The following is an 11,027-nucleotide window of genomic DNA, read 5'->3' on the forward strand; positions in this document are numbered from 1 at the left end:
ACAAGGTAATGTACCAGCATATACCTAACCTTCACTTATAACAAGGTAATGTACCGGCATATACCTAACCTACTGATATAACAAGGTAATGTACCAGGATATACCTAACCTACTGATATAACAAGGTAATGTACCAGCATATACCTAACCTACTGATATAACAAGGTAATGTACCAGCATATACCTAACCTACTGACATAACAAGGTAATGTACCAGCATATACCTAACCTACTGATATAACAAGGTAATGTACCAGCATATACCTAACCTACTGATATAACAAGGTAATGTACAGGCATATACCTAACCTACTGATATAACAAGGTAATGTACAGGCATATACCTAACCTACTGATATAACAAGGTAATGTACCAGCATATACCTAACCTACTGATATAACAAGGTAATGTACCAGCATATACCTAACCTACTGATATAACAAGGTAATGTACCAGCATATACCTAACCTACTGATATAACAAGGTAATGTACCAGCATATACCTAACCTACTGATATAACAAGGTAATGTACCAGCATATACCTAACCTACTGATATAACAAGGTAATGTACCAGCATATACCTAACCTACTGATATAACAAGGTAATGTACCAGCATATACCTAACCTTCACTTATAACAAAGTAATGTACCGGCATATACCTAACCTACTGATATAACAAGGTAATGTACCAGCATATACCTAACCTACTGATATAACAAGGTAACGTACCAGCATATACCTAACCTACTGATATAACAAGGTAATGTACCAGCATATACCTAACCTACTGATATAACAAGGTAATGTACCGGCATATACCTAACCTACTGATATAACAAGGTAATGTACCAGCATATACCTAACCTACTGATATAACAAGGTAATGTACCAGCATATACCTAACCTACTGATATAACAAGGTAATGTACCAGCATATACAGTGGGGAGAACAAGTATTTGATACACTGCCGATTTTGCAGGTTTTCCTACTTACAAAGCATGTAGAGGTCTGTAATTTTTATCATAGGTACACTTCAACTCTGAGAGAAGGAATCTAAAACAAAAATCCAGAAAATCACATTGTATGATTTTTAAGTAATTAATTTGCATTTTATTGCATGACATAAGTATTTGATACATCAGAAAAGCAGAACTTAATATTTGGTACAGAAACCTTAGTTTGCAATTACAGAGATCATACGTTTCCTGTAGTTATTGACCAGGTTTGCACACACTGCAGCAGGGATTTTGGCCCACTCCTCCATACAGACCTTCTCCAGATCCTTCAGGTTTCGGGGCTGTCGCTGGGCAATACGGACTTTCGGCTCCCTCCAAAGATTTTCTATTGGGTTCAGGTCTGGAGACTGGCTAGGCCACTCCAGGACCTTGAGATGCTTCTTACGGAGCCACTCCTTAGTTGCCCTGGCTGTGTGTTTCGGGTCGTTGTCATGTTGGAAGACCCAGCCACGACCCATCTTCAATGCTCTTACTGAGGGAAGGAGGTTGTTGGTCAAGATCTCGCGATACATGGCCCCATCCATCCTCCCCTCAATACGGTGCAGTCGTCCTGTCCCCTTTGCAGAAAAGCATCCCCAAAGAATGATGTTTCCACCTCCATGCTTCACGGTTGGGATGGTGTTCTTGGGGTTGTACTCATCCTTCTTCTTCCTCCAAACACGGCGAGTGGAGTTTAGACCAAAAAGCTCTATTTTTGTCTCATCAGACCACATGACCTTCTCCCATTCCTCCTCTGGATCATCCAGATGGTCATTGGCAAACTTCAGACGGGCCTGGACATGCGCTGGCTTGAGCAGGGGGACCTTGCGTGCGCTGCAGGATTTTAATCCATGACGGCGTAGTGTGTTACTAATGGTTTTCTTTGAGACTGTGGTCCCAGCTCTCTTCAGGTCATTGACCAGGTCCTGCCGTGTAGTTCTGGGCTGATCCCTCACATTCCTCATGATCATTGATGCCCCACGAGGTGAGATCTTGCATGGAGCCCCAGACCGAGGGTGATTGACCGTCATCTTGAACTTCTTCCATTTTCTAATAATTGTGCCAACAGTTGTTGCCTTCTCACCAAGCTGCTTGCCTATTGTCCTGTAGCCCACCCCAGCCTTGTACAGGTCTACAATTTATCCCTGATGTCCTTACACAGCTCTCTGGTCTTGGCCATTGTGGAGAGGTTGGAGTCTGTTTGATTGAGTGTGTGGACAGGTGTCTTTTATACAGGTAACGAGTTCAAACAGTTGCAGTTAATACAGGTAATGAGTGGAGAACAGGAGGGCTTCTTAAAGAAAAACTAACAGGTCTGTGAGAGCCGGAATTCTTACTGGTTGGTAGGTGATCAAATACTTATGTCATGCAATAAAATGCAAATTAATTACTTAAAAATCATACAATGTAATTTTCTGGATTTTTGTTTTAGATTCCGTCTCTCACAGTTGAAGTGTACCTATGATAAAAATGACAGACCTCTACATGCTTTGTAAGTAGGAAAACCTGCAAAATCGGCAGTGTATCAAATACTTGTTCTCCCCACTGTACCTAACCTACTGATATAACAAGGTAATGTACCAGCATATACCTAACCTACTGATATAACAAGGTAATGTACCAGCATATACCTAACCTACTGATATAACAAGGTAATGTACCAGCATATACCTAACCTACTGATATAACAAGGTAATGTACCGGCATATACCTAACCTACTGACATAACAAGGTAATGTACCAGCATATACCTAACCTACTGATATAACAAGGTAATGTACCGGCATATACCTAACCTACTGACATAACAAGGTAATGTACCAGCATATACCTAACCTACTGATAAAACAAGGTAATGTACCAGCATATACCTAACCTACTGATATAACAAGGTAACGTACCGGCATAGTGATTCAGCGTCGAAGTATCTGGAATGTCTGTGGTCGATGATGACGAGGTCGTGGTGCTTTTCCTGGAAACACTCCAACGCCGCCTCTGGCGTCCTCGCCACGTTACACCTGAAGTTGGCCTTCTCACACGCCCAGCAGAACCCATTATTCTGGCTGTCCTCTTTGGCAAATACTAACAGTACCTGTAAGGGGAGAGGTTAGAGGTTAAAGGTCAAATACTAACAGTACCTGTAAGGGGAGAGGTTAGAGGTTAAAGGTCAAATACTAACTGTACCTGTAAGGGGAGAGGTTAGGGGTTAAATACTAACAGTACCTGTAAGGGGAGAGGTTGGAGGTTAAAGGTCAAATACTAACAGTACCTGTAAGGGGAGAGGTTAGAGGTTAAATACTAACAGTACCTGTAAGGGGAGAGGTTAGAGGTTAAAGGTCAAATACTAACAGTACCTGTAAGGGGAGAGGTTAGGGGTTAAATACTAACAGTACCTGTAAGGGGAGAGGTTGGAGGTTAAAGGTCAAATACTAACAGTACCTGTAAGGGGAGAGGTTAGAGGTTAAAGGTCAAATACTAACTGTACCTGTAAGGGGAGACACTGTGCGCACACACAACCACACACAGTCAGAGAGTGTACACATATACCCTCCTACCAAGCAGCATACTTTCACATAACCCCTTGCTTGCGTTAATCCATGGCTTTTAAGCAGCATCTAGGTTTTGCTGCGGCACGCGCACACACACACACACACACACACACACACACACACACACACACACACACACACACACACACACACACACACACACACACACACACACACACACACACACACACACACACACACACACACACACACACACACACACACGCACTCGCACACACACAGAGAGAGCAGGCAGGTAGCTAGATGAGTCACTGGGCCTAACAGACGTCATCGTGGACCAGTTGGCAGGAGACACAATCAATGTACAGAATGGGAAGTTTGTTCAGCAGTCTTACGGTTTGCATCACAACTGCAAAATTGAGTTAAAGGTACAAAGACGTCTCTCTGTTCACTTAAAGTCCAGGAGGTCGGGAGCTAGGAGACCAGGAGCTAGAAGCCAAGAGGCCAGGAGCTAGGAGACCAGGAGCTAGAAGCCAAGAGGCCAGGAGCTAGGAGACCAGGAGCTAGAAGCCAAGAGGCCAGGAGCTAGGAGACCAGGAGACCAGGAGCTAGAAGCCAAGAGGCCAGGAGCTAGGAGGCTAGGAGCTAGAAGCCAAGAGGCTAGGAGCTAGAAGCCAAGAGGCCAGGAGATAGAAGCCAAGAGGCCAGGAGCTAGGAGACCAGGAACTAGAAGCCAAGAGGCCAGGAGATAGGAGGCTAGGAGCTAGAAGCCAAGAGGCCAGGAGCTAGAAGCCAAGAGGCCAGGAGCTAGGAGACCAGGAACTAGAAGCCAAGAGGCAAGGAGCTAGGAGGACAGGACCTAGAAGCCAAGAGGCCAGGAGCTAGAAGCCAAGAGGCCAGGAGCTAGAAGCCAAGAGGCCAGGAGCTAGAAGCCAAGAGGCCAGGAGCTAGAAGCCAAGAGGACAGGAGCTAGAAGCCAAGAGGCCAGGAGCTAGGAGGCCGGGAGCTAGGAGGCCAGGAGATAGAAGCCAAGAGGCCGGGAGCTAGGAGGCCGGGAGCTAGGAGGCCGGGAGCTAGGAGGCCGGGAGATAGAAGCCAAGAGGCCAGGAGCTAGGAGGACAGGAGCTAGGAGGTCGGGAGCTAGGAGGTCGGGAGCTAGGAGGTTGGGAGCTAGGAGGTTGGGAGCTAGGAAGTCGGGAGCAAGGAGGCCGGGAGCAAGGAGGCCAGGAGCTAGGAGGACAGGAGCTAGAAGAGAGGCCAGGAGCTAGAAGCCAAGAGGCCAGGAGCTAGGAGCTAGAAGCCAAGAGGCCAGGAGCTAGAAGCCAAGAGGCCAGAAGCTAGGAGACCAGGAACTAGAAGCCAAGAGGCCAGGAGATAGAAGCCAAGAGGCCAGGAGCTAGAAGCCAAGAGGCCAGGAGCTAGAAGCAAAGAGGCCAGGAGCTAGGAGGTCGGGAGCTAGGAGGTCGGGAGCAAGGAGGCCGGGAGCTAGGAGGCCGGGAGCTAAGAGGCCGGGAGCTAAGTGGCCGGGAGCTAAGAGGCCGGGAGCTAGGAGGCCGGGAGCTGGGAGGCCGGGAGCTGGGAGGCCGGGAGCTAGGAGGCCGGGAGCTAGGAGGCCAGGAGCTAGGAGGACAGACGGCCAGGAGCTAGGAGGACAGGAGCTGGGAGTCCAGGAGCTGGGAGTCCAAATATTTATCAAACACTTATTTTTCAGCTGGGAGGCCGAGAGCTAGGAGGCCGGGAGCTAAGAGGCCGGGAGCTAAGTGGCCGGGAGCTAAGAGGCCGGGAGCTAGGAGGCCGGGAGCTGGGAGGCCGGGAGCTGGGAAGCCGGGAGCTGGGAGGCCGGGAGCTAGGAGGCCGGGAGCTAGGAGGCCGGGAGCTGGGAGGCCGGGTGCTAGGAGGCCTCCCAAATAACTCCTCTATATCTGACTGGGTAAATAACTCCTCTATATCTGACTGGGTAAATAACTCCTCTATATCTGACTGGGTAAATAACTCCTCTATATCTGACTGGGTAAATAACTCCTCTATATCTGACTGGGTAAATAACTCCTCTATATCTGACTGGGTAAATAACTCCTCTATATCTGACTGGGTAAATAACTCCTCTATATCTGACTGGGTAAATAACTCCTCTATATCTGACTGGGTAAATAACTCCTCTATATCTGACTGGGTAAATAACTCCTCTATATCTGACTGGGTAAATAACTCCTCTATATCTGACTGGGTAAATAACTCCTCTATATCTGACTGGGTAAATAACTCCTCTATATCTGACTGGGTAAATAACTCCTCTATATCTGACTGGGTAAATAACTCCTCTATATCTGACTGGGTAAATAACTCCTCTATATCTGACTGGGTAAATAACTCCTCTATATCTGACTGGGTAAATAACTCCTCTATACCTGACTGGGTAAATAACTCCTCTATATCTGACTGGATAATTAACTCCTCTATATCTGACTGGGTAAATAACTCCTCTATATCTGACTGGATAAATAACTCCTCTATATCTGACTGGGTAAATACCTCCTCTATATCTGACTGGATAAATAACTCCTCTATATCTGACTGGGTAAATAACTCTTCTATACCTGACTGGGTAAATAACTCCTCTATATCTGACTGGGTAAATAACTCCTCTATATCTGACTGGATAAATAACTCCTCTATATCTGACTGGGTAAATAACTCCTCTATATCTGACTGGGTAAATAACTCCTCTATATCTGACTGGGTAAATAACTCCTCTATATCTGACTGGATAAATAACTCCTCTATATCTGACTGGGTAAATAACTCCTCTATATCTGACTGGATAAATAACTCCTCTATATCTGACTGGGTAAATAACTCCTCTATATCTGACTGGGTAAATAACTCCTCTTATCCCTACACTCTATCTGACTGGGTAAATAAGACTAGACTAAATCTAATCATTAGTGGGGGAGAATGTATCCTACTCTTACCAGGGCCCCTCTGGGCTCCATGAAGGCCCAGCTAGCTAGCTAGCCTAGCATAACATCTATTTGAACCATATTCCATTTAAAAATGCCCAGTTTGCCTAGCCTTACCAAAGATGATCTATTATATTGACAAGATAGCCGAGTGACCGCTCTAACAATGGAAATACATGTCTTCAAAGATGGAAGGCAGGTGGAAGGAGGCAAAATCAGGTGGAACCATTCTAGCCAATGAGAGGTTGGATACGCGTGTGAACAGCAAGCACAATTCCGATATAGAGTTGTTTTTTTCTAAGTTTGAGAAATCCCACATGCGTCCACCTATATCAGTGCATTCGTAACAACCAAACCATTACGTAACATCTATTAGATCAAATAAACCTTACGTTGCAAATTAGCAATTGTATTTTTTGTTGACCAAATTCGACACTCGCATTGAGTAAACCCTCTCGCTTCAACCTCTTCCTCTCTGGCCTTACCTAGCCCAGCGCTAACACAAATAATTTTCTACTTAGGTCTAGCTAGCCTAGCTTAAACTAGCCTAACACAAACCATATTCCACCAAGGTCCAGCTACGTAGCCTAGCCTAGGCTAACACAAATCACATTCCGCTTAGGTCCAGCTAGCCTAGCTTAGCCTAACACAAACCATGTAGTTTAGCCTAACACAAACCATGTTCAACTTAGGTCCAGATAGCCTAGCAGAGCGCCGCTAAATCAAACTACATTCCACGTAGGTCCTGCTAGCCTAGCAACACAAATAATATCCACTTACTGTTGGTCCTGCTAGCCTAGTTTAGCGCTAACACAAACCATAATCCACGTATCTTCACACCCCTTGTCATTACAGGCAGCATACATATCCCAAGTAGTAGAGGCATCATCGCAGAGCGATGGAGGCAGGAACGCTGTCTGGAATTAGATGACAATTCCACATTGGAATGTTGTTTGAAAAGTCAACATTCCTGCAGAGCCATGCAGGCAGACAGGAGGATTAGATATAGGTTATGTTATGTGGGCCCAGGCCAGGTCCTCTCAGGTAGGCTGCCTACAGACGGACGGACGGACGGACGGACGGACAGACAGGAGGATAAGATATAGGTTATGTTATGTGGGCCCAGGCCAGGTCCTCTCAGGTAGGCTGCCTACAGACGGACGGACGGACGGACGGACGGACAGACGGACGGACAGACAGGAGGATAAGATATAGGTTATGTTATGTGGGCCCAGGCCAGGTCCTCTCAGGTAGGCTGCCTACAGACGGACGGACGGACGGACAGACGGACAGACGGACAGACGGACAGACGGACAGACAGACAGACAAACAGACAGACAGTTAAGGACAGATAGACACAGACAGACACCCGTTCACAGTAGACGGGGTGGGAAAGCTACTATTCTGCAAATAAACCCATTCGGATGGTGATGAGAAAGCTACTTATTCACTGTAGATAGGGGTGGGCTAGCTACTTACTGAACCTCCTGCTAAGACACCTACTAGCCTAACTGTAGATAAGGCTAAGCTACTGCTAACACACCTACTAGCCTAACTGTAGATAAGGCTAAGCTACTGCTAACACACCTACTAGCCTAACTGTATATAAGGCTAAGCTACTTAGCTACTGCTAACACACACATTCAGATAGATGGCTAGTGTAGATAGTGGTGGGTAAGCTACTTATTGGGCTTACAAACACACCCATTCAGATAAGAGTGAAAAATCGTCTTACTGTGTCTAACTTAAGATGTCTGCAAACACACCCATTCATGGGAAACCTTACTCTACAACATACTGATACAGTACTATACAAACAAACCTATTCAGATAGATGTGAAATCTTACAACACAAGATAACCTGCAAACAAACCTATTCAGAAGGCAATCATGGGAAATCTACTACTTGTCCATACAGCAGGCTGGAAACTTTCACATGTAGACAACTGATGAAGGATGTTGTTGGATGGATACCAACCACTTCTTTCTGTTTTATGTCATTGTTGTTTTGCGTTGGTCTAAACAACTCATTCTCATAAATATAAAAAAGATTATGTAATTTAATGACAGGGACTATAATGTTGCACCTGTAGCAGTGACAGAGATGTACCTGGAGAACGACAGGAAAATAGTTACACGTGCCCTCCTACGTGACGTGCCCTCCTACGTGACGTGCCCTCCTACGTGACGTGCCCTCCTACGTGACGTGCCCTCCTACGTGACGTGCCCTCCTACGTGACGTGCCCTCCTATGTGACGTGCCCTCCTACGTGACGTGCCCTCCTATGTGACGTGCCCTCCTACGTGACGTGCCCTCCTATGTGACGTGCCCTCCTACGTGACGTGCACTCCTATGTGATTCAGACTTCCTGTAGTAGCTCACTGGATCTGGCACAGCCCTGTGTTTTTACCACAGACAAGTCATACCGTACGCACTGCTAAAGTCCTCCCTGAGACCCCCCTGAAAATGGCACGCACGCACGCACGCACGCACGCACGCACGCACGCACGCACGCACGCACGCACGCACGCACGCACGCACACACACACACACACACACACACACACACACACACACACACACACACACACACACACACACACACAGAGACACACACACACACACACACACACAGGGGCATTCCTGTGCCATTTCAGAAGGTTGCAGGGAAATACGAATCACTGATGCATTTTGCTCATGTCTTATAATTTACTTGGTCAAATGAATGAGTTTTCTAATACGTTCAATACATTTAGCTAATTTCATACAAAGTTCAATACATTTTTTTATATTGTTGAATTTCGTTTTAATGAAAGAGAGAGACATTGAGAGGGAAAGAAGGGGAGAGAGAGTGAGGGAGAGAGACATTGAGAGGGAAAGAAGGGGAGAGAGAGTGAGGGAGAGAGACATCGAGAGGGAATGAAGGGGAGAGAGAGTGAGGGAGAGAGACATCGAGAGGGAAAGAAGGGGAGAGAGAGTGAGGGAGAGAGACATCGAGAGAGAAAGAAGGGGAGAGAGAGTGAGGGAGAAAGACATCGAGAGGGAAAGAAGGGGAGAGAGAATGAGGGAGAAAGACATCGAGAGAGAAAGAAGGGGAGAGAGAGTGAGGGAGAAAGACATCGAGAGGGAAAGAAGGGGAGAGAGAGTGAGGGACAGAGACATCGAGAGGGACAGAAGGGGAGAGAGAGTGAGGGAGGGAGACATCGAGAGGGAAAGAAGGGGAGAGAGAGTGAGGGAGAGAGACATCGAGAGGGAAAGAAGGGGAGAGAGAATGAGGGAGAAAGACATCGAGAGGGAAAGAAGGGGAGAGAGAGTGAGGGAGAGAGACATCGAGAGGGAAAGAAGGGGAGAGAGAGTGAGGGAGGGAGACATCGAGAGGGAAAGAAGGGGAGAGAGAGTGAGGGAGAGAGACATCGAGAGGGAAAGCACCTCTCCTAACCAGGTGTTCTACTCTGCTAGCCAGCACCTCCCCTAACCAGGTGTTCTACACCGCTAGCCAGCACCTCCCCTAACCAGGTGTTCTACTCTGCTAGCCAGCACCTCCTCTAACCAGGTGTTCTACTCTGCTAGCCAGCACCTCTCCTAACCAGGTGTTCTACTCTGTTAGCCAGCACCTCCCCTAACCAGGTGTTCTACTCTGCTAGCCAGCACCTCCCCTAACCAGGTGTTCTACACTGCTAGCCAGCACCTCCCCTAACCAGGTGTTCTACTCTGCTGGCCAGCACCTCTCCTAACCAGGTGTTCTACTCTGCTAGCCAGCACCTCCCCTAACCAGGTGTTCTACTCTGCTAGCCAGCACCTCCTCTAACCAGGTGTTCTACTCTGCCAGCCAGAACCTCTCCTTACCAGGTGTTCTACACCGCTAGCCAGCACCTCTCCTAACCAGGTGTTCTACACCGCTAGCCAGAACCTCCCCTAACCAGGTGTTCTACTCTGCTAGCCAGAACCTCACCTAACCAGGTGTTCTACTCTGCTAGCCAGCACCTCTCCTAACCAGGTGTTCTACACCGCTAGCCAGCACCTCTCCTAACCAGGTGTTCTACACCGCTAGCCAGCACCTCTCCTAACCAGGTGTTCTACACCGCTAGCCAGCACCTCTCCTAACCAGGTGTTCTACTCTGCTAGCCAGCACCTCCCCTAACCAGGTGTTCTACTCTGCTAGCCAGCACCTCCTCTAACCAGGTGTTCTACTCTGCTAGCCAGCACCTCTCCTAACCAGGTGTTCTACTCTGTTAGCCAGCACCTCCCCTAACCAGGTGTTCTACTCTGCTAGCCAGCACCTCCCCTAACCAGGTGTTCTACACCGCTAGCCAGCACCTCCCCTAACCAGGTGTTCTACTCTGCTGGCCAGCACCTCTCCTAACCAGGTGTTCTACTCTGCTAGCCAGCACCTCCCCTAACCAGGTGTTCTACTCTGCTAGCCAGCACCTCCTCTAACCAGGTGTTCTACTCTGCCAGCCAGAACCTCTCCTTACCAGGTGTTCTACACCGCTAGCCAGCACCTCTCCTAACCAGGTGTTCTACACCGCTAGCCAGAACCTCCCCTAACCAGGTGT

The 11,027-nt window shown here is 47.5% G+C and overlaps 1 protein-coding gene across 2 annotated transcripts in view; it reads right to left on the minus strand.

Annotated features, from left to right (window-relative positions):
- pde8a (phosphodiesterase 8A) overlaps window positions 1–11,027 on the minus strand; it is a 151,231-nt gene that overhangs the window by 58,212 nt on the left and 81,992 nt on the right. For both annotated transcript variants that reach the window (XM_071400566.1, XM_071400565.1), the window contains exon 3: window positions 2,903–3,093. In XM_071400566.1, coding sequence (XP_071256667.1) covers window positions 2,903–3,093 — 191 coding nt within the window. The remainder of the gene's footprint in view (window positions 1–2,902; window positions 3,094–11,027) is intronic.

Source organism: Salvelinus alpinus, chromosome 5 (genome assembly GCF_045679555.1).
Source record: "Salvelinus alpinus chromosome 5, SLU_Salpinus.1, whole genome shotgun sequence".
In the NCBI taxonomy this organism is placed as follows: Eukaryota; Metazoa; Chordata; class Actinopteri; order Salmoniformes; family Salmonidae; genus Salvelinus; species Salvelinus alpinus.